Source organism: Lissotriton vulgaris, chromosome 10 (assembly GCF_964263255.1).
Source record: "Lissotriton vulgaris chromosome 10, aLisVul1.2, whole genome shotgun sequence".
Taxonomy (NCBI): Eukaryota; Metazoa; Chordata; class Amphibia; order Caudata; family Salamandridae; genus Lissotriton; species Lissotriton vulgaris.
This window is the reverse complement of record NC_141698.1, coordinates 792,406,722-792,430,916: the sequence shown is the minus strand read 5'-3', so window position 1 is coordinate 792,430,916 and position 24,195 is coordinate 792,406,722. Positions and strand designations below refer to the sequence as shown.

General features: G+C 44.3%; 1 protein-coding gene across 2 annotated transcripts in view; it reads right to left on the bottom strand.

Moving 5' to 3' along the window:
• Nucleotides 1-24,195, bottom strand: part of CDCA7L (cell division cycle associated 7 like) — a 154,531-nt gene that overhangs the window by 17,577 nt on the left and 112,759 nt on the right. For both annotated transcript variants that reach the window (XR_015300710.1, XM_086941718.1), the window contains exons 4-8: nucleotides 17,726-17,800; nucleotides 17,446-17,631; nucleotides 12,078-12,215; nucleotides 3,444-3,593; nucleotides 3,212-3,348 (exon numbers count right to left, since the gene is read on the bottom strand). Coding sequence is in view for 1 of the 2 variants with exons in the window: in XM_086941718.1 (XP_086797844.1) it covers nucleotides 3,212-3,348; nucleotides 3,444-3,593; nucleotides 12,078-12,215; nucleotides 17,446-17,631; nucleotides 17,726-17,800 (686 nt within the window). In the remaining variant the exon portion in view is untranslated. The remainder of the gene's footprint in view (nucleotides 1-3,211; nucleotides 3,349-3,443; nucleotides 3,594-12,077; nucleotides 12,216-17,445; nucleotides 17,632-17,725; nucleotides 17,801-24,195) is intronic.

The following is a 24,195-nucleotide window of genomic DNA, read 5'->3' as shown; positions in this document are numbered from 1 at the left end:
GGAGGACAGGAGTCGGTTGGTGCTCCTGATTTGCAGGCCAAAATTGCCTTGTGGGTCTGCAGGAGGGAGACAGGTTGGAAGCTGCAAAGGGAAGGATGGTTGTCAGCTACCTGATGAGGAATAATCAAGGGAGGCAGAAAGTCCTTTTGAATATTGGCAATTTTTTCCACAAAGAAATCTGCAATTTGGTTACACTGAGTTTCAGAGGGAGGAATTTCGGGCAGAAGAGCTTTAGGGTGGGTGAAGGATTTAACTATGGAGAAGACTGTTTTTTGCTTCTGGTGGGCTTCATTGATGGCCTTTGTATAGTACTCCTTTTTAGCCGCCTTTATACTAGAAAGGTATAATTTCCTCTGCTGAACATAGAGGGCTCTTGAAGCCTCGTCATATGTTTTCCTCCACTTCCTTTCTTTTATTCTACATAGTAGATGACTCTCAGTTAGGGCCTGGGTGTACCATGGTGCATTTAGTTTCCTTTTAGGACATTTCACGCGGTCCCCTTTTGGATCAGACTTTTCCGAGATAATTTGATCCATCCAGACGTGAAAGTTGCGAGAATCGACCGATACATCTCCTATCAATTTAGGGGCCTGTGCCAGTGGTTGGGAGTCCAGCTTAATACGGTCGGTCACCTTTCTCCAATTTATCGGAAGGAAGGTTGAGGACGCTTAGTTATGAGTGAGGCATGAGCTTGTTTCTCGATGTTAAAGGGAATGAAACTATGGTCAGTCCAAATTTGTGGGATGGGGGGGGGGGCGGGACGTAATCATAGTGGTTAAGTTGGAGCAAATACTGTCAAGAGTATGGCCAGCTAGATGGGTGGGTGCGGTAACTAGTTGAGCCAGTCCAACGATATTAAGAGTGTGTTGGAAACAGGTGGCGTGAGGGTCAACGCACGATTCGAGTTGCATGTTCATGTCTCCTAATAGGGTGAAGTTGGGGTAATGTAACATAAGTGACCCAAGAGCTTCATCTAGGGAGTCTAGAAACGGGGTGGCATTGCCTGGAGGGCGATCGATTAGTCCTCCCGAGAAAGAGGTGTAGGCGTTAATTTTAATCGAGAAGCCGATGCTCTCACTTTCTTTAAGGTGGCCTAGATCAAATGTATAAACAACATTGTTTTTTGTAATTTTCTCCCTGAGTGTACTGGGGTAGCCCAGACGTGGGTCCCAGAGCCTCCACACCACTGGAGTCAAGCTAGCCGGGCTGATGAGGTGTTACCTCGAAACCGGTCCGGTCCTCGGATGCTTGATTCCGGTCTGGGAAAGATATGGCTGTGTAGTTCGGACTGGACTGTTCCCATGGGGCACAGGGTCAGAGCTGATTTGCATAAAGCCATTATCTAACCCAGGGTGGTGTGGAGTGCAAAAAACGATGGATTTAGGCCCAGTTCCTTGTACTGGGGTGAATGTAAGACATTGATCTACATTCTGTCCATCAAATTGTTTTTTGTAATTGTTTTTTGTAATTTTCTCCCTGAGTGTACTGGGGTAGCCCAGACGTGGGTCCCAGAGCCTCCACACCACTGGAGTCAAGCTAGCCGGGCTGATGAGAGGTGTTACCTCGAAACCGGTCCGGTCCTCGGATGCTTGATTCCGGTCTGGGAAAGATATGGCTGTGTAGTTCGGACTGGACTGTTCCCATGGGGCACAGGGTCAGAGCTGATTTGCATAAAGCCATTATCTAACCCAGGGTAGTGTGGAGTGCAAAAAACGATGGATTTAGGCCCAGATCCTTGTACTGGGGTGAATGTAAGACATTGATCTACATTCTGTCCATCAAATTGTTTTTTGTAATTTTCTCCTAGATCAAATGTATGGCATAAGAAGGACTTTTTAATAATGAATGCAACCCCACCTCCTCGCCCAATTGGCCTGTCCCGCCTGAAGATAGTAAAATCCGGAGGGAGGGCAGTAGCCAAGTCAGGATTGGAAGAGTCGTTGAGCCATGTTTCGGTTATAAAAAGGGCGTCCAGGTCGTGACACGTTATTAAATCGTGTATGTCTTGGCAATGGCAGGACAAGGACCGGGCATTAATAAGTCCTCCCTTAAAGTTATTAGAGCTGTGCCTTGAGGGGGCAGAAATATTATGCGTCTCTGTAGGTATCTTAGGGGACATCCATTTACAGTGTAAACATGAAAAGGGGCCCCAGGGAAGGTCAATAGGGGGACATCCCTTACACGGTTCACCGACTTTAGATCGTAGTGCCAGTAATTCCTTACTGTCGTATCTGATGGTAAGTGGATGTTGGCCGGCGTGCCCTGCGCCCGACGCGATCCTGGCGCGGACGGGCGCAGACGGGCTTGGCTTAGGCGCGGCTTCGGCGCGCCCCCTGCGCCAGCCCGCTGCGCCGTCTGGCCGGCCTACACATTATATAGGGAGAAAGGAGAGTGGGAGGACGGCGCGACAAGAGCGCTCTCCCCGCCTCACCAAAGAGGGCGCCCACCGCCGCCGAGTGTCGGCTGGAAAGCGGCTGGGCAAAGTGAAGGGAAGTCAAAAAATGGTCAGAGTGTCAGTGTGCCTGCATTAAAATTCCCGTTAACACTAAAATAAGCCCCCAATAATAAAATCACAGCAAATGTAAAATCGCTCTAAAGTGCAATGAGTATTCGTTACAAGTATCAAGAATGTCATCACGTTAAAGCAACACGCAGCTCGCAGCCCCAGTTACCCTCACTAGGGAGAGCTCCGTTAGGCACCGAGCTCGATGTGAGGCTCTGTTAAATATTCCAGGAGGGCGGGAGGACGGCGCGACTAGAGCGCTCTCCCAGCCTCACCAAAGATGGCGCCCACCGCCGCCGAGTGTCGGCTGGAAAGCGGCTGGGCAAAGTGAAGGGAAGCTGCAATAGAAAAATAGAAGGCAGCCAATGTCGGTTTCTAAATGTTGGTCTCATGGTAGGATTTGGTGAGTTTCATATGTGCTCAAAATATCTGAAACGCATTAGAGATCTTTCAGTGAGCCAGGTTTTGGGAATTTCCTGATAATTTAATGAAACATGACAATTTATGAGTGGAATTTGAAATAAAGACATTGTTTGCACACAATTCTTGTAATGCAAGTGCAAATTAACCTCTATACATACACTAGAATTACAAATCAATTTGTAAATCCTAACAAAGTAATTAAACCTTGTATAAACAGTCACGCCGACAATTTCGCCGCGTGCATCTTCTCAGTTTTGTAAACAGTAGTGTTGCTAGAGATCTTACCTTTCAAGATACTCTTTGACATTATCATAACCATAAAATTTTGCCAAATGGATAAGCATTCCTGTGGCACACCAGCCATCCCGCTTACGGCAGTAACTGCAATTGCAGATGCCACGACAAGAAGGGCAGATCCAATCCTGCACGGTGTGAAGGACAAAAAAAACAGAGGTGTCAATAAAAAGCATCAGGAGCACACTTAAGAAAACTAGCCAAAAGCATACAATGAACCTACAGGATCCAGAAGGGCTGTTCGGACATCTTCTCCATAGCGATTACGAAGACAGGGGCCACAAAACTGTCCTCTCACACCACCACAACCTTCATTACGGCAGACCGTCTTTGTATCAATTGTCTTTTGACGGCACTGATGGCATGTGCTTCCCTGCAACAAAAATGTTAAGAGTATGAAAAACTGAAGCTGCCCACAATGACAAATAGGATCTCTACAGTAAAACAGGCTCACGGAGTTAAACAATCAGTGCGGACGGGTGCGAGCTGTAGGTTTCAGGTATGAATCCTGGCATGGTGAACTCAGCATTTCATCCCTTACTAAGAAATCCAAATGAGTATCAAATTCCAATTGGGAAGGATAATTATATATAGAAAATGCAATGCACTTTAACTATAAGTGTAATATAAGTACATTACAATTATAGCAGCCTGTAGCGCAACAAATGTACAGATCAGGGAAAAACACAATGCACACAATGTAAAGCTTCAAAGGACAGGTCCATCAAGTTACGCAGCCTTCATTTTCCAGGGCTCAGCAGATATAAAGCAAGGTCAATGGCTGAAGCAGTGTCTACTTTTGTGGTCAGCAACGGTTCTGAAAGCGTATTTTTCCTTTTATAGCAATGATGTTACAGCTATTTCTAAATATGCAATTTTGGGTGACAAATGTTTGAATATTAATGATTGTAATAATGAGTATGGTCATAACCAATGAATACTTTATTTTGCACTTAATTTTATTTAGATGTGTTTATTAATGTAGCTTTGTTATGCCACATTTTTACAGGGACATTTATGAACAATGAATGAATGAAGGATGTCTTGTATTGCGCAGACTTAACCACAAGGGCATCAAGGCGCAGGCAACATACTAACATGGGGAAACAAAGGCAGATGCCACAAAATTTAGTAAACCTGGGAGAAGAGCCAAGTCTTCAGAAGTTTACGGAAGATCGCCAAAGATGGTTGGCTAGAAAGTTCAACGGGGAGCGAGTTCCATAGCTTAGGTGCCAAGGTGGAGAAGGCTCTTCCTCCCCATTTCGTCCTCCTGAATCTGGGGACAGTGAGTAGATTTCTGGAGGCTGAGCGGAGCGTTCTGTTAGGGGTATAGAGGCTAATTAGGGACCTAATCCCTCCAGGGCCCGAGCCATGGACTTCCCTGTGAGCCAGACATAGGAGTTTAAATGAGATCCTGGCCTGAATCGGCAACCAATGAAGATCTTTTCTGGCCTTTGTTGCTGAAGAACGCCTAGGTAGGTTTAGGACCATCCTGGCTGCAGCATTCTGGACCACCTGGAGACGCTGAAGGGATTTCTTGTTAATGCCTGCATACAACTCATTACAATAGTCAAGTCTGGACCCCACCAGGGCAACCGTTGATTGCCTACGGGCATCAGGCGATAGATAAGGGGCAATCTTTTTTAGCGTCCGAATGATGGCACAGCATGTGGACACTGTTTTCTTGACTTGGAGGTCGAAAGAGAGGTCAGGATCTATAAGAACTCCAAGATTCCTGGCCAAACGGGTTGGCTGGGGACAGTCCCCCAAGGAAGTGGGACACCAGTCCCCAGACCAGAGATCGTAATCCCCTCCAAAGACCAAGACTTCCGTCTTTTCTCCATTCAGCTTCAAATAGTTGCGGATCATCCAATGCGCAACTGCTTCCATGCAGGCTCTAAATTTAACGGCAGAATCTTTTATTGACCCTGTGGTAGAGACGATAATCTGGGTATCGTCGGCATACGACAGAATCTGATACCCAAAACATCGTATAATTTCAGCAAGTGGGGTCACGTAGATGTTAAACAAAAGAGGGCTCAACGCGGAGCCCTGCGGGACCCCACATTGCAACGCCTGGGAAGATGACACAAATTTGCCCAGTTTAACTCTCTGCCTTCTCTGATGCAAAAAAGAGGAAAGCAGATTCAGGGCATCTAGCTAAGCTTGATCTGAACACATCCAGCCAAGCTTAAAACGGACTGCTTGTATTCAGGAATCACACCTCTCTTCCAAAGAATCTGCTTAACTAAAAAGAGTTGAGTTGGGGAGGTCTTCTTTTCCCCAGGTGATGGCAAGCATAATGGAGTTCTCATTTTATTTCATAAATACCTTTCAGTCAAGATAGTTGCTAACTCAGCAGATCAACTAGGCAGATGGGTCTTAGTCAAATTTATTGTAGATAATACTCCAGTCTCCCTTCTAAATATTTACGCCCCTACTACAGGAGACGCATCTTTTTGGACTTCACTATCCCCTCACATTACCCAACATTACGAGGACAATTTTATTTTGGCAGGAGACTGTAATGAAGTTTTTGACTCTTTTTTTAGATAGGCACTCTACCAGCACTTACTCTCCCCATAAGTCTTACGCAACTCATTCATCAATTTAAATTCATCGATGCTTGGAGACTGTGCAAACCCACTCTAAGAGAGTATTCTTTTTTTTCTTCGGCTCACCAGACTCAATCTAGATTAGATTACTTTTTTATTTCACATCATCTCTCACAATCATTGATTGCTTCTGACATTGGGTCTATTTTGATTTCTGATCAAGTGCCAGTTTCCATACACCTTGACATTTTGCAGAAGCCCTCCCTCACTAGGAAATGGCGCTTCAATAACTTCCTTCTTGATTCTGGTTTTGTTTCCTCCTTCACTGCCTTCTTTCACGACTTTTTCTTACGAATCGCTTCCAACGAGGTATCCTTTCCCGTTGTGTGGGATGCCTTTAAGGCATCCGCTAGGGATTTTAATATTAGTTACGTCTCCCGCAAGCGTAAGGCGGCAGAACAAATCACTAAAGACCTTTTCTCTAAGATTAAGAAATTGGAACGTTCTTACTTTGCTTCTAAGTCTAAGGAATGTTTGCATGAGCTCATAACCACTAAACTACAATTTAATAAGGATACTACAAATAATGCTTCCAATTTCCTACTGCGCTCTAGTGCTAAATTTTATGGGGGTCAAAACAAGGCCGGCAAACTATTTGAAAGTCAAGAAAAATAGGACTAATAGAGAAAGTATATATGGTCAAGATTCTACACTGTGTCATAAAGATGATGACATCTTGACGGCATTTCTTCAATTCTACAAAACATTGTATTGATCCGAGTCGACTTCTACGACCCAGGACATTTGCCAGTTCTTTTCTGACATGGAGTCTCCTTTCGATACCCCTCCTGACCTCTCTTCATTAGAATCTGATCTAACTCAAAAAGAACTTCTTTGTGCTTTGAAATCTCTAAAAAAAATAAAGCCCCAGGTCCAGAACGATTTACAGTAGAATTTTTTCTCCGTTTCTCGACATTACTTATCCCAAAATTACGTACACTTCTTTCCTCTTTCCTAGATTCCGGTTCTTCCTCAGGATCATTCTCCGACGCCCTCATATGTATTCTTCCCAAACCAGGCAAAGACCCACAGTCTACTGTAAAAACTATCGGCCATTTCCTTAGTCAACATTGACTACAAGATTTTTTTTAAAGCTTTAGCTCTCCGTTTAGAATCCTTTTTGCCAGATTTATTGGGGAAGGAACAATCTGGTTTCGTCAAGGGTAGACTGCTTTCAGACAACACCAGATTATTCTTCGATATTCTCTCTAAGACTTCACATTCTTCTCACTCTCTCGCTGCAATAGCGTTGGATGTGGAAAAGGCTTTTGATTGAGTCGAGTGGCCATATCTTTTCCAAACGTTGCAGTGGTTCGACTTTGGCCCACGAATTTCCACCCTCATTTCTCTTTTATACTCTCACCCCAGAGCTGCTATCGCGGCAAATTGTGGTGTCTCTTCTTATTTTTCCCTTGGTAGAGGGGTTCGTCAGGGATGTCCTTTTGCCTTGCTTATTCAATCTAGCTTTAGAACCCTTCCTATTGCGAATCCGCCTAACTAATGCCATACAGGGCTTTAAGTTTCAGCAGTCCACAATTAAAATGGCGGCATATGCCGATGATGTTCTATTATTTTTATCTGAGCCCGCGACTTCTTTACCTGCCTTTTTGACTGAAGTTAATTAATTTGCCTCTGTATCTGGTTACAAATTAAATGAAGATAAATGCGAGATTCTACCCTTGACTAAATTTACTTATAAATCAGATTTCACTACTTCGGGGTTCACATGGAACCCTAAATGTATCAAATATTTGGGTCTTCACTTTACTCCTACTCTCTCAGGTACGGTCTCTCGTTGTATGGAAGAATGTCTAAAAAAGTTGACTGACCTTACCACAAAGTGGCACCCTTTATATTTATCTTGGTGAGGCAGATTGGACACCATCAAAATTATGCTTTCCCCCTTGATTTTATTCACAATTTCTAACATTCCGTTCTCTATTCCTTTATAACATTTCAAGAAAATTAATTCTATCTTATCTTCTTTCCTGTGGGGGCGTAAAAAGGCTTGCATGTCTTTATCTAAATTATCATGTCCGAAGGCAGAGGGAGGGGTAAATTTTCCAAATTTCTCCCTGTATCATAAATCCTTTATATTAAACCAAGCATCCAGATGGTTTGAGTATTCTTCCACATTCTCTCCCTTGTGGACATCGCTGGAACTGGCATATATTTCTCCTTTGTCTTTCCTAGAGTACCTTTCTTTTTCTCGTCCACCGCAATCTATGTCAACTCCGATTCTCAAATACACTTCTAGGATTTTACCATCCCCTTTATTTTCTACTTTTTTAGACCAACCTATATGGCATAACCCATCAATTTTAATAAACAATAAATCATTTTTTTGGAAGTCTTGAAGTCGGGGTCTCATATGGGTACATCATTTATTCCAGCAATCTCACATTATTCCTTTTGCAGAAGCCGCTGCAACTTTTCATCTCCCTTCTTCTTTTCGTTTTAAGTATCTCAAATTAACACAAGCACTACAGTCGGCATATGATTCGCACATCGCGTTGCCATCCACGTTTCCTAAGGAATCTCCTATAACATTTAATTGCGCACTCTACTGACTAGAGGATCTAGGGCGTCCAAGATTTCCGCTTTGATACACGCGCCAGCATCACCACGTACAAAGACCAAAGTTGAAGAAGCAAGGGAAGTGGACATGGGTACCTCATGGCCTATTTCGGTTTGGGACAAGGTGTGGGTAAATATACGGAAATCATCCAGGGCTGCAAACACTATTCAAACTTAATTTTTTATTTACAATCGACTCTTACTTTCCCCACTTACTCTTAGCAAACGATACTCCGACCTTACACATACATGTTGGACCAGCTCTGCCCCACACGCGGATTTGTTACACCTGCTTTTTGTTTGTACACCGGTTCACACTTTTTGGGTCAAGGTTTGGTCTCAAATCAATAATATTTTTCCCACCAAGCACCCTTTCCATCTCTCACATCTTTCTAGGTAGTATCTCCCCCATTTGGGATCATTGCACCTTCAACATAAAAATAATAGACCTACTCATTGCAGCAGCTTTTCAACATATAACTAAGAATTGGAAGGATCTCACTAAACTTCATATCAGGTGTGGTGGTACGCTATATTTTACAATCATAGGCTGGACACAACATTTGTCTATCCACTAGCTTTGGCCCCAAAACGCAAACAGTCGTGGGACCCAGTTACCTCATTTTTTGATACATCTGCTCTCCGCTCCTTGCCTTTGACCCCCTTTCAACAAGAAGTCACTAAACCTCCATGAGTTCCCTTTGCTGCTTTATATAATTTTTATTATTATGATTTCTATCATCCTTTAGCTCATCATATGTCAATAATTGTTGTATATTCTATTATTGCTGGTTATGTTTGTTGGTTATCTCCTTTTGAATGACTATTTCACTTATTTTGTTGTGTATTTTTCTTTTTGCATATTTATCCTTACTCTGTATACGTTCAATATATGACAACAAACTTTATTTGAACTGAAGACAGTTACATCAAAAATACAACACAAAAACCCTACTATAACTTATACAAATATAGAATACAACAAAAATCCAATACGAAGACACGGAGATATGAATTTTAAAAGATTTTGAGAGAAAAGGCACAAAGAAATAGTGAAGTCAATAGAAGGTACTGTTAGTCTGTGTCCGAACCTAAGCTTATTCCAGGCTGACCCTGACAAAATGTGGGTCAGATACACCAAACAGGTGTGTCCCGGTGAAAGATTTTACGTTCTCACTATGCCTTTCAAATGGAAGTCTAAATCCTCCAGCAGGGTAAGGTTGCAGATTGTATCCATGGACTTTCTCTCTAAGCTGAATAGCTGTTGCCAGTAGTCATGCAGAAGCCACAAGTTTTGGTGTGAAAATCTCAAAATGGGAAGATTTAAAATTTTACACCAACAAGTCCCTTGAAAGTCAGATACTTTATACACCGGGAAGATTTCTTTGACAAACTTAGTCTCTATTTTTGGAGCTCAGAATCCTCCAGAGAGGCAAGGCTGTATCTGGAAGGTGACACTGAAGTAAGATAGGCATGAACAAGAGTGCACTGTCCAGGCTTTTTGAGCTACAAATGTCTCCGAGCAGGACCATTTTTATTTTCTTGTCCAGCAAGGTTGTGCCTTGGGCAGACTGACTTGGGTCGTAGGAGCTTCGAAGGTTGGAAAAATCCAAACTTTTTCTATGTCCCAGCTTTTCAAAGATTGTGGAGAAGACCAGCTAGACACAGCCTAGGGTCCCAGGACCTCAGGAACAGCGTGTGGGGTGTCGGGCGGAGTTGAATGCTCCAGCAGAGGCCACCAGGAGGGTACAGTCTAGGTAAAGTTGCTACTGGGCACTTCAGAGAAAAGGTAATTTGCAGCTTGTTGTGTAGCTGTAGCCACACTGGAGGTGAGCCAGCTGACCCTCAGAGTCAAATTATTTTTCCTGGCTACAAATGAGAGCAGGTCCAGCCTTTCAGATCTCCATACAGGTCTCAAACAGTAGGTGCAGTCCTACTTTTGTTCTTCCACAGCTCCAGAGAGTGTTCAGAGGAGAGTGCCTTGAGGTGCCACATTTATGGTTATCAGTAGCTAATGGGTGGAGTGAGTCATGGCTTCTTGCTACCCAATGGGACAGAGTTTCCATTCCAGAGCAACTCGTCCCACTTTTTCAGCAGATCCTGTTTGCCCAACTGCAAACAATTACACAGTGCACCTTAAAATTCAAGATAGAGAACCCCTTTCTCCATTGTGCAAAGCCAGCGTGCCCAACCAGAGGTGTGGCCAGGGAAAGGTGCAGTCCCCTCCTCTGTGGTCACTCACAATTGGTTTTGGGGTTAAGTCCATGCCACTGGCTTTGGAGCCACTCTAACTAGGGGACGTTTAGTTATGAGAGGACAGATCATATACAAGTGAATTAAGTTCACGGGTCCAACTTAACTGGTCTTCCTGCAAGGGGAGGGATAGCACCTTCCCACACCAAGGCCATTGCCCTTCCTCTGGCAGTAGGTTTCACTTCAGATATGGGGCAAGCACTGGCTGATTAGCTGCTAGAGAGCAAAAGCAAATTAGCCTCAGGGAGATTCTGGCAGGGAAAAGGTAGCTTTCTAAAAGGTGTTTTTACCAATATGTATTTTAAAAAAATCAACTTTACCACTGAATTGGGCTTTTAACAAATATTAAAAATAGTGGTTTAACAAAAAATAGGAGAATTAATATTTTAATCTGTACTCTATTCTTCTCATGGGAGAGACAGTCTTCCAAGGTGAAAATAGCTTTTTGGGGCTTGTCACTGGAGGAACATGGTAACTTTAACTTTCCACATATTCTACATTTATCACTTTAAAAAACACATGCACCCTACCTTGTAGACTACAAAACCGACAGAAAAGACATTACAATGTAAGAGAAAGGTTTCCCCACGTTAAAAGGGGTATTTTGAAAGGTCAGTCTGCAGGCTTAAATTGCAGCAGTCGGCTACACGAGTAGGCCTGTAGCCATATTTCCTGTCACACTAGGGATGACAAGTGCTGCAGTCCAGAGGTGACATTTAACTTTCCATGCTATGGTCTTAAAGGAGAGGTATATATGCCTAACATGGACTAGCCAATTACCCCCTGTTTTAAGGGTCAGAGCACATACACTGGGAACTGGACAGCAGTGCCTTAGTACGCAGACTCTAAAAAACAGAAGTAAAATTGAGGAAACAAATCTGTGTAACACTTCAAAAGGGGCACAGCACCAGCAGTTCTAAAAAGGAGGTGCTGAGACAGATCCTTATCAGCCTCTCCATGTTTGCCCTTACTCTAGGAGTAGAAAGAAATGTGAACTCTACAGCAGTACTAACCTTCACTGGCTTTGATGTAACTTCAGAGAGACGTGTTATTTCACAGTCACGTCATTTTCAGAAGTGAAGAGCTTTCAATATTACATAAAACAAATTCATTGTTGTTACTTCTTTAGCTTATGCAACTAACAACCATTGATAAAGCCAATAGTCCTGACTTTAAGTTGTAATGTCAGTTGATGAACTGTATTTGGATGCAATAACAGAAAGAGGCAGCAAAATACCCAGTCGGGCGGCACACTATCCTAAGCGCAAAACGTCATTACATGAAATGAAAGTCATGAGGAGCAATCCATGCGTTTCGCATTCCAGTGCTTGCAGGGTTTGACTTCCTTAAAAAATACACAGACTATAAACCACTCCCATAACATGCCTAGAGTTGGAGAATAAAATACTTACTAAAACTTTATCATATACTTTATCCTTGACCGTGATTGCAACATTTTCCAAGTCCTCCTCCGTAATATCTTCCACGGAACGAAAAGCAGTGCATTTGGAGGAAGACGACCTCCGCCTCTGAGGATACTCCCGCTCCTCCTGTAAAACATCAGCATCAAACAAAACTGAAGAGCGGAATATAGAGAGAAAGAGTTTTCCCTTTGAATGAAGAATCAATATAGGTTTATTAAGGACACTTACATATGAGAGTCAACAGTAAGTTTTAGTTTCGAATTAACTGCTGATAAAATAAATCACTATTAAAGAGCAACATCTAAGGGGAAAAGCACATATTAAAGAGAAGACAAATATGCTATCGGGAGTACTTTCAGATTCACAACAGACCGCTTTAATGTAATTGCATTAGTCCTATTGCTAAAAGAGCTGAACAAGTAATCTACTTTAAACAGAATATGGTCCTTCGGATACAAATCTTTGAGATCAGTCAACCCTTTCCACGGCCGGGGCTCGGTGCCCTCCGACCGTCTGTGTTGTATCTTTTTCAATATCTTGGCCATCCAACATTTTTTTTTTGTTCTACCTTACTCATGATTATTGATCGATATGAAACATAACGTCAACAATGTTTGCAAAGTAAAAATGTGATGGAAAATGGATGTTTTTATATAACTAAATTAGTCAAAACCTTGTTCGATTTATCAAAGGTTAAAAAGCATCGTGTCCTGAAAGAGTGAAGTTTAGGCTGTACTTTAAAGATTTGGCTTCGACAAGGAATTGTGTTAATGTTTGCCTGTAAGTAAGCGATGGCAGGATATTTAGTTTTTAGCGCTGTTCATTTGAAAACATACACATTCGAAGAGCATAAGAACATTTTAACAAGCACTGGCGTTGCCAATAGGTCTCGCAGTAGGAAAGTTGGAGCTATTGGTTTTGTAAATGACATTTTATATTTATATATTGTTATTGACAATGCCAATAACGATATATAAATATAAAATGTCATTTACAAAACCAATAGCTCAAACTTTCCAAATGAGAAACCTATTGGTAACGCCAGTGCTTGTTTTAACCCTGATTAAAATGATGAACGAGCTCTGCTGAGCAGCGGTGTCTGCCCTGATCAGCTTGCAACTAGATGTTACTCAGCCGCATCAGATTACACCAGCAGGCTGCAGCCGCCACGGAGCCACCACGAACACCAGCCGGACGCCCAAGTGATGCCGCTGCCCTGGTGCATCGAAAACCGGCGGCATTAGTATAGTCACCGCACTTGTGGAAAAAGTCATTGCGGAAAAGGGATTCACTTCCGGGAAATAAACTGTGCTGCGGCAAAGGAAGTAAAAAGCTGCACTTGGAGATAGTTTTGTAGCATGCCCTGCATGGTCAATTAGCTATCACAAATCGGGGAACTAAATTACTTATATAGTTTTGTTGATTCAATACTTTCTCACAACCCACATAAATCATCGTTGAAGAGCAGGCTGCGCTGACGCTCTGCCAAGCTTGTTGAAGCAAACTGCGTAGAAGCAAATGACTACACCCAGAACAAGAGCAAGGCGTCCCCGGGGAGGGGGGAGGGCGGCGGAAGGAGGCTGGCGGGGGGGAGGGGGCGAGAGGCAAGAAGGATGGATGAAAGAAGGGAGTGGTTAAGGGAGAGTGATTAGAGAACAAAGAGAGAGAAGGCAAGGGGGAGGGGGAGCGGTGACAGAGGCCAGTCGGGTAATGGAATTAGAGGAGGGTGAGGTGGTTTGAAGGGGTGGGATGGGGGGATGGGGGGCGGGTGGAGAGAGGAGGAGAGAAAGGAGTCGGTGAAAGAGGTGCATTTGGAGACAGAGGGGATGGTACGAAGCAGGGGAGTAACCGAAGCCCCTTCAAGTAAGGCTGTGTGCCAGGAGAGAGAGGGGAGGTGCTGGAGCTGGGGAACAGATGGCAGTGTGCGAAGCACTTGGAGAGTGTATGCTGGCAAATGGTGGGGGGGGGGGCGGGAATGCGAGCGAGGGAGGCAGACTGGTGTGGGAGGGGGGAGGTGCTGGTGTGGGAGGAGTGCTGCTAGGGGAGGGGAAGCCTGATGGGGGCGGGAGAGCCTGGGAATGCGAGAGGCTGGGCTGGGCTTGCATGCGATTTAAATGTAAATCTCCCATTATCTAGTCCAAATCATTCCAATGATTGAGTTACTGGCTTTACGGAGCATACAGCACAATTGTAGTTAAATAAAATAATACTAGTTTATGTTTTTTTTTTTAGAAAGTATGCTTCATATCATACTTCTGCTGTTTCCAAATCTTATAAGTAGAACAGTGTTACTATTACCCAGTTTAATGGTATACATGTGCCTATGAAAGATGGAAGGCAGAGTTGGCCTAGTTTGGATATGAACGTGGAACCAGATAATCAGCATTCACGTCAACAGCAAGTGTTTAGCTCACTTAGCCAGCTAAGTGGGAAAATAATGGCTGTTGAAAAGGACATCTTCATCTAGATACATAAGAAGGAGCTTAATATTTAGTTAGACCCCTTTTGTTATTGCTAGATTATGAGTTGTGAAGGAGGAAAGAGGGTCAGGGCTAAAGGGTTATGTTTATGAGATATTTAGGAACAATCTGGGTTTTCAAACATGGTATGTTCGCAGGGGGCGTGGCCAGCAGCCGACAGGAAAGGCTCCGAAGCCCCTGCCTAATATCAGTCACCAATCTGCTACTGTACTTCGCTCCAAACCCCAAGAAACCAATGACCACAGCCCCAGTGTAACCAGTATCAAACTCCATCCACAGACCTACCAGATCGAGCGGTGGAGCCGTGCTGGAGGCCTTTGACCCTGGGAGACACAAGATGGCGGTGACGTCTCCAGAGTAGTCGTGCAGAAATGCAATCTGGGCTGAGCATGGGTCTGCTGTACTGAGCGGGGAGAGCTGTACGTAGTCCCGTGCTGAACGTCAAGACTCAATAGGAGATGAGACATCGAGATGGTGCAGTGGGGCTCGAGGTGTCAGGACAGTCCGAAGCAGGGGTGTTGCCAGTGCCAGGGGGCTGAGAGCAGCAGAGAAACGCAGCCGCTACTGGGAGCAGCGAACAAAGGTGCGGGCGTTAGGTGTGGGACCCATCACTGAGAGAGCAACGGAAGAGAGGATCGGGAGGGGAGGCCCCTTCGTCCAGAGTGTACATGCCCTGCGTCACTGGGGAAGCGCAACAAGGCTGAGTAAATCCTGCAAGATAGATGGAGGAGGCAGGGGGTGCTGCACGGACGACGTGCCTTGAGAGGTTAATACCACATCAAAGTGCCCGCAAGGGGGGGGTCATGCCTAATACATCTTTGACTGGACGAGGGGTGGGGTAGGTCAGCGCACATACGTGCGGGTTTGCCCTGGTGGTAGCAGAGTCACTGTGGTGTGGGACAGAACCAAAGTGGGCCAATAACACCCCTCAGGTCTTGATCTCTGGGAGCCCGGTCTACACCTCTGCAGGGAGTGAGTAGTAGAGTGGGCCTGACCCCAGGGCCTGGACCCCATGGGCATGGAGGAGGCTGAGACACGTTATGGCTGGCATCGAGACAAGGGGCAAAAGCGGTGGCATCAGCGCTGACCCGTGGCATAAATAAGTGACCTAGTGGACGAGACCTAAAAACGAATGTTCCCATAAGCAGTGTACATCTAATCTATTGGTGTAAGGTATAACTTCTAGCTTTTGGGAGAAATTGCAGAAAAAGTTAAGTTTTTGTCTCGATGGAATTGTACAAAAAGTGGCATTTCTGGTCAAGATCCCTCGCACAAAAAAATCCCAACAGGAAGAGAGTACCAAATGTTGATTTATTGGATCGCGGTAGTGAGGAGATAACAGCCATGTTATGGCTTTCCATTGGCTTGGTGTCTGTAGGTACAAGAGTAGACACTGTGTAGACGGCGCATTTTCAAAAGAGCAGTCAGCAATGATGATTTGAGGCTACTGCAATTTGACAGCAGAATCAATGTCTGTACTGTACCTTACCGGACACATGTTTGTAATTTCTACATTTAGCACCACAAGGAGACTGCCTGTAGTTGAAGCCCCACCCTTGATCTGATTGTCTGCCCAGGAAGCAACAAAGATTTTTACAAATGTTCTCTTTAAAAACAAAACTAAAGAAAAGAGGACATATGCCTCCACCTTTGGGGAAAAAGTCACATGTGGATCCCATGCACAGAAAGAAGCCAGAAGCTGCAGGACGCCCTTGCGAGTCTACCAAGGAGGAACCACATCAGTACAGTTGTTACTGGCAACCAGAGTAAGCTCTTTAAGATCTGGTAAGGTTGCCTTATGCAAAGAGTGATATAAATTACACTATGGCCTAACCCAGCTTTGTACTGTATGAAAGGGTAAGTTCAACCATCAGAAACTCAGCAACTAAATGTGAAGGTGCAAAGGAGAAGAAAAAGAAATGGGGGAGCCAGATGTGTACTTTTTTAGAAACCTAACTGCATCAGTCATTTTAGTGGCCCAATATTCAAACTTCAAGCTTCCCAGTGGGCTCGGGAGATCTGTGACCACATCTTATTCATTTTCAACAGAATCGAAGCTCAAAACAAAACATTCCTTCCACCACCCTTTGCCTCAGGTGCTCCACCTGGACAACACCCGCTTGTTCTAACCGACCCTCACTTTTTCAAGTTTGCACCAGCCATTAAGGTCATTAAAAATGTTATTTACTTCAGAAAACAGATATGCATTGCTGAGGTAGTTAACCAGTGTCTCACCAGAAAGATGGCACACATCAGCAAGTTAATTAAACCTTCTCTAGTGGATTTATTCCTAAAGCACAGTCAACACTCTCCTGGAGAAACCTCCAGTGAACACTGACAACATTTTCAACAAATCTTTGGTTTATTTATCCTGCTTTGGTCACACTTGCAACAAAAATGGCATTCTCGGTAACTTTGTGGCAGGATTCAGGTCCCATGGGGCAGAGTCAAAAATACAAGGTACCAGAAAAGATCTACTCTAGATGCGAGACCAGGGCTTACACTTTGCCTTGAGTTTTATACTTCTGGGCTGCACTGGACATTGAGTGTTCCTCTACAAGTCCAGCTGATTAAGCTACCATCAGTCACGCAATGCTATCTTTATTTACCCGCTTGCTGCACACCACCGATCGAGTCAAACTTTATCCATTCGCTAAAACATCACATGGTAGGCTCCCCAAGGCTCAGTAGGGCCACCTGCGCTATTCAACAATTACAGGGCATCATTTCCCAAAAAGGAAATTCATAAAAGAATCACACAACTCTGTACAGGGGAGAAAGGTTAGAGTACCCATTAGGAGTATGGAACAGAATCTTAGGACAGAAACAAGTATACTCTTGTCATTGTACCAAAAATCCGGGATTATTTATATTACCTCACTCAGTGTTCTTTTCAGTAGGGATTTGTTCCCACATTTGTGAAGATGTTCAGCAAATTTAGCTGCAGATGCAGTAAAGTTTTCCATGGCAAAGTTTTCAGGTGGCCGCGCGGTCCTGGTTGGGTTTGTGCGCCGTTCAATCTCACCCTCAGTAAACGACCGCCTTGGGGTTTTCTTCTGCCTCTAAACAGGATTACAAAGCAGCCACTATAATCTAGGCAAAGAGGGGTCTTAAGAAATGTTTAGTTTTTTAAACGTATTTAAAAACATGACTTACAGAGGGAGTAGGAGTCTGTGTCTTCGCCGGAAAGAGTCCAGGTATTGAATTTAATTCTGCTAACAACTGAGCAAGCTAGAGAGAGGGAAAAAAAGTACATTAATGTCACTGTGAGAATTTCAGTACAATGTTTACACAACCAAGACATTCATAAAAGAAAAAGCAGAGCATGGTGCTTAAAAATAACATCTCAGTTTCCAGTTTCTAACCCGATTTTAGGTAATTATGATATGGAGGCAGCCAGTGTACCTACCTGCCTGTGAGCTTGTGCATTCAGTGATCCTCTTGCCTCACATGCTCATTAAACTGGAACACACATTGGTGAACATTAGAAGACCTACATATAGATTCCTCTCGCTCATGGCTAATGCAAGGAATACACATGGAGAGGGGAGATGCAATCTGAGCTGCTTAGAAGTAGAGACTCATCCTCACACAACTCAAAGAGTTTGAAGCGGGTTGGTGTGCTGGTCCCCAACACTTTTAACCGCTTATTGTCACACTTTTGTCAGACAAGAAGACATTCTCTGAAACTGTGTCAGTGGCAATTGCCAATTAATTGGTATGCTGATGCGTAAATTGTGCTGCACCAGGGGTATTTAATATAGGGCTTGGATAGCCAGATCCGATGTAAAGTACTCCAAACGACTAGGGAAAACAGGTTATTTAGATTCATTGTATGTAAATGTTTACGTGGATCTCCTGAAAAAATGCCATGTGAAAAGGTACTCCTGGACCTGTGATGGATAACTTTGTGCTACAGAAAACCTCAACCCAATAACAAAACTTGTTTTCTACACAACAGATGTACAATGCACAGACGTGTCTCAAAAACCACGATTCAGTAAAAAAGAATGCCCGAGCAACTAATTTTTTTGAAGATCGATATTACAAACTATTTATTGCAATTGTTGTTAAGATTTAAAAACTTTTAAAGTGAGCTTGCAAATGCACTTCATTGACCAAGTGAAAAAAGAACAAGAAACTTTTGGATGAACTAAGATGTACCCATTATTTAATTTTATACCTCCACTTTACTATTCCTTTTACAGTCCAGATAACAAACAAACATGTCCACTGCCCAAATCAAATTAATTTCATATTTCCCTACACTAATTCACCACTAATCCTTTTTGTGATCCAAAGAAGCCTGCTACTCGCTGAAAAGTGCCACAACACCTCATCAGGGGAGCAATAGCTATATAAATGTAAACCCTTCCCTTCTCCATACCTCCACTATCCTTTTCAATCCAAATAACAGACTAAAATGTCCACTGCTCAAATTAAATTACATTTTCCCTAGACTAATTCACCACTAATACTTGTGTGGTTCCAGAGTAGCGTGCTACTCGCTGAAAAGTGCTTCAACACCTCATCAGGGGTTGCAAGTGCTTTATAAATGCAAACCTTTTCCTCTTCTATCCTTCCCAATCCAAATAACAGACTAACATAGCGACTGCTCAAATTAATCTCATATTTCACTATACTAATTCACCACTAATCGTTTTTGGGGTTCCGGAGTAGCATGCTACTTGCTGAAAAAGCACTTTGACACCTAGTCAGAGAAAGTAAGAAATATATAAAGGCAATTACAATACAATATGATGCCCAATTTGAAGGTGTTTAAACAGAAAACTTACCTGCTGGTTAGAAAAGTGCAATATACACAATAAGTTATTAGCTATTGCATTGGTGCTCTAGTCTCCCACACCTTCTGCAAGACTTTTGGCAAAGGTGGGGAAATTGCATGCAGCAAAGCTAAAGAGCAGCTAAATCTGAAGGCTTTCCCCAAGGAATTCTTCAGAGGAAAATGTATGGCACAATATGGAGGACCCTTGCTGTTCTGGACCTTTGTGGATATTCTCGTCACTTCAATGTGAAGTTCACATGCATGGTCCTCTAGCAAGATGTAGCTGAAAGTGTGCACACTCAAGCTGAGGGAGCTTGCAAGTGGGACTGCTACCACAAAGATTCCATATCATTGAACCAACTGCCACAGATATATCACCTACCAATACAAAGTACACAGCACCAAAGCACCCGCTCTATCCCACAGACAACACAACAAACCTCAAGTCGGGTCTGTGGCTAGGGAGAATTGTAAGATAAAAAAAGGCATCCTGAAGGACCAGAGATGCCATCAATCTCCCAAATTCAGGAACAGCAATAACTGCCTCATGCCAACCCAATGAACAAATTCAGAATGCAGAGATCCAATATGGGTCTCAAGCCTCCATCCTTCTGGGAAATCAAGAAGTAACGGGAATATAAGCATTTACCTTTCTTTCAGGGATACCACCTCTACTAATACTTTGCTCAGCAAGGCAGGGACTTCTGCCTCCCAAATCAAGGTGTGTACGAGAGAGCATGACCTCGTGGAAGGAAGAAGGACAAACAGAAGGATAGGAAGGGCGGGGGGGGTGTAACATTTGCAGATTAGCCGATGACAGCCGCTTGATACTGAACTCAGACAAGACGGAAGTCCTCATCCTTGGACCATCACCATCCGCCTGTGACGACTCCTGGTGGCCCCCAGCCCTGGGCACCACCCCCAAGCAGACAGACCACACACGCAACCTGGGCTTCATCCTGGACTCCTCCCTCTCGATGACTAGACAAGTCAACGCTGTCTCCTCTTCTTGCTTCCACACCCTCCGCATGCTCCGCAAGATCTTCCGCTGGATCCCGATCGAAACCAGGAAGACAGTCACCCAGGCCCTCGTCACCAGCCGGCTGGACTACGGAAACACCCTCTACGCCGGAACCACAGCCAAGCTACAGAAAAGACTACAACGCATCCAGAACGCCTCAGCCCGACTCATCCTGGACATCCCTCGACGCAGCCACATCTCCAGACACCTGAAGAACCTGCACTGGCTACCCGTCAACAAGAGGATCACCTTAAGGCTCCTCACCCACGCACACAAGTCTCTCCACAACCTAGGCCCCAAGTACCTCAACGACGCCTGACCTTCCACACGCCCACCTGACAGCTATGGTCCGCCAGACTCGCCCTCGCCGCCGTACCACGCATCCGAAGAGCCACCGCCGGAGGCAGATCCTTCTCCTACCTGGCGGCCAAGACATGGAGCTCCCTCCCCATCCACCTTCGGCTGACCCAGGACCACCTCACCTTCAGGAGACAGCTCAAGACCTGGCTGTTCGAGCAGTAGCAGCCCCCCTTACCCCCAAGCGCCTTGAGACCCTTCCGGGTGAGTAGCGCGCTATACAAGTGTTTTGATTGATTGAATGCTGCATTGTGACCGCGAAGGGCACAACACCCTCATCACAGTACTGAGCCATACTCTATAGACATGTAAAACATGAGGCCGTGTTTGAGACGGTCTTGCACTAGAACCGCATACTGGAGATTTGGACAACTCCTGATCAATCACCGGCTTCTGGCAGAGAAGGCAGCTAACTCTAAAACATAAGTAAATCCTTTAATGAAGTATAAAGATAACTTTTTTTTTTTAATGAAATTGGACAAGACCGTGTTTGGTTACCTCAAGTGGGAATGCAAGAAGTCTTCTTACATGTTAGAAAAACCTTGAACAATTTCAGAAGCTGTTTAGCACAAGAAGGCAAACTGGTCTTGGTATAACATTACTTTCGTGCCAGGTTTTGGCCTGACAGTACGATACAGTTGCACAGCTTCAAAGCAGGTGAACTGCATCACTTTGTGCTTCTTAGGATCAGCGGCTAATTAAAAAGGCCATTGCCAAATTATAATTGGGAACTAGAGCAATGAACAGCAGTGGTTTAAACTGTATGAATGTCCATCTAATCCCTCAAAGACCTTTGAAGTGGAATTCCCCAAAATATGTTCTGTAACATTGATAAGGCTACACTGCAGCATCTCAGAATGTCTACCAACATATCATCCCAGAGGATAAGGAAACCGCCCTCAGCCAAGTATTCCTGTTCTTCAAACAATATAATGTTCAAATACTTAGTAGATGCGGAGGCCTGGCGGAAATGGAACCATGAAATGTCACTCACTATGAGGGATTAAGATTAGGGCTTCACAATTCTCCAGCTGAAAAAATACCATCTTCTCAGCATTCCTTCACAGCCTGTGAGACGTGAATATTCAGAACACCTCAAAGAGTTAGATGGCAAACTTCTCGCCCTCATTCCCCCAGCACTGCTGCTTTCTTGCAAGCGGGAGAAGGCAGCACAGGATCAGAGTTTTAAAGGCTTGCGTAGGAAAAATGCCTTTTTAGGTTTAGCCTGCAAAGCGCCTGCGCTTTGCAGGCTAAACCTGAAAAAGTGTAGTTAACTTGCAGACAACAGTCACAATTTAAACGGTGCAGCAGGTGCAGTGGTACCGGGCACAAACATTGTCAGAACTCCTCTAAAGAAATAACATTGCAATTATATCAATTAATTCTATTATTTCCCTCTTTCATTTCTCAAAGCTTTACTAATTACTTAACCACACTATACCACTAGTAACAGCACAATGTCTTGCCTTTTTGTACATACACGTCATAACAGACTTTCTGTAAGTTACATTGAACACCTACTCAGCAAGCTACAACTTACAAATAAACAAAGCGTATTAACCCCTTGGGCGCAGCCGCAATTCTGCGCCTGTGCGGCTGTTTTTAAGAGTGGGCGGGTTCATGATGGCCCCCAGCAGTCATCAACATGGAAGGGGTTAATCAAATAGGTGAAATCTAATGCATTTACTAATGTTTGTTTTGAATGGTCACCCCATTGTTTTTGGTATGGGTTGCTGGTTTTTGGACGCTGCACACTGGTGCACTGCTATTATTATTATTATTAATATTAAAAAAGATTTGGTACAGCACAGACAAATTATTGTCCAGGCACTGATTTGTTCCAGGCTGGATTATGCAAACATTCTGTTTTTGGGACTTCCTAAATATCTGGTCAGGCGTTTGCAAATCGCCCAGAATTCTGCAGCCCGAGCCATTTTTGGCCTTCCAAGGAAAGCCAGAGCTACGGATCTTCTTGCCACATTGCATTGGCTACCAGTTGCAAAAAGGATTTTATTTAAAACACTGACCACGACTTTCAAGGCCCTGCATGGCATAGGCCCCAAATATATCTCCAAGCGACTGTCTTGGTATACCCCTCTCAGATCTCTTAGATCCTCGTCCTTATCAAAAATGAGTGTTCCCACTATCAAACGGGCAAGAGTAGGAGGACGGTCTTTTCGGCACTTAGCCCCTCATGCATGGAATGATCTTCCAATCTCTTTAAGACAGACTTCCAGTCTTCTGTCTTTCCGCAAGGCCCTTAAGACTTGGCTCTTCCCGTAATCTTTGGGGCTGTTTTTATGTCTGTATGCTCTTTTGGTGTTATGTTTTTTTTTTTTTTTTTCCCCATCTTCGGTTGGGAGTCTTCGTCAAAGCGCCGGGATACTCCAGTGGAGTGGCCGTGCGCTATAGAAGTGTACAAATAACATAACATAACATAACCGCGCACGTACACCAATTGGTTTCTTGGCGCTCTAGACCAGGTGGGAGAAGAACATTCAGGAACAAGGCCGCTAGCCGTGCGCCAGACGGAACAGGTAGGTTTTCAGAGAATTGCGGAAGCAACGATAATCAGTGGACAGACGGATGGCAAGAGGAAGGGAGTTCCAGGTAACAGGAGCAAGAAAAGAGAAACCGGCTCCCCCATGTTTCTTACGATTGAACCTGGGGGTGATCAGACGGTTATGAGTCGAAGATCTAAGGTGACGGGAAGGGACATAGGCGTGCAAACAGGAAGAGATAAAGGCAGGGGCACAGGTAAACAAGGATTTGAAGATGGTGCAGGCCATTTTAAAAACACACCGCTGTACAACTGGGAGCCAGTGTAAAGTTTTCAGCAAAGGGGTGACGTGCTGATGTTTAGGTTGCTGAAAAATTAATCTGGCTGCCTGATTCTGGACCAGTTGGAGTCGGGACAGATGGCAGGCAGGGACCCCCACGTATAGACAGTTGGCATAATCTAGACGTGAGGTAATGAGGGCAAGGATAACAAGAATAAGGGCCTCTTGGGATAGAAACCTGCGAATCTTCCCAATTCGGCGAAGATGAAAGAAACAAGCCGAAGTGACGGTGTTAATGTGTGGCCGCATTGAGAGGTCACTAGAGATGGTGACCCCCAAGCTCTTCACAGTATTAACTGGACAGGGAGGGGAACCCAGAGCTGTAGGCCAAAAGTTGGGAGACCAGGGAGTTAGAGAGCCACCGGTCACCACCAGCTCCGTTTTGCTTGGGTTGAGCTTAAGTTGGCTCAGGTTCATCCACTCATAGATAAAGAGCATGGCATTTTGAAAATTAGAACAGGAAGAGGGGAAGGAATTGAGAGGAAAAATAAGCTGCAGATCATCTGCGTAGTTGAAAGCAGTAAGTGAAAACTGCCGAAGAGAGACAAGAAGGGGCTGCATATAAAGATTAAACAGAAGCGGGGACAAAGCAGAACCCTGGGGAACACCACAAGAAAGAGAG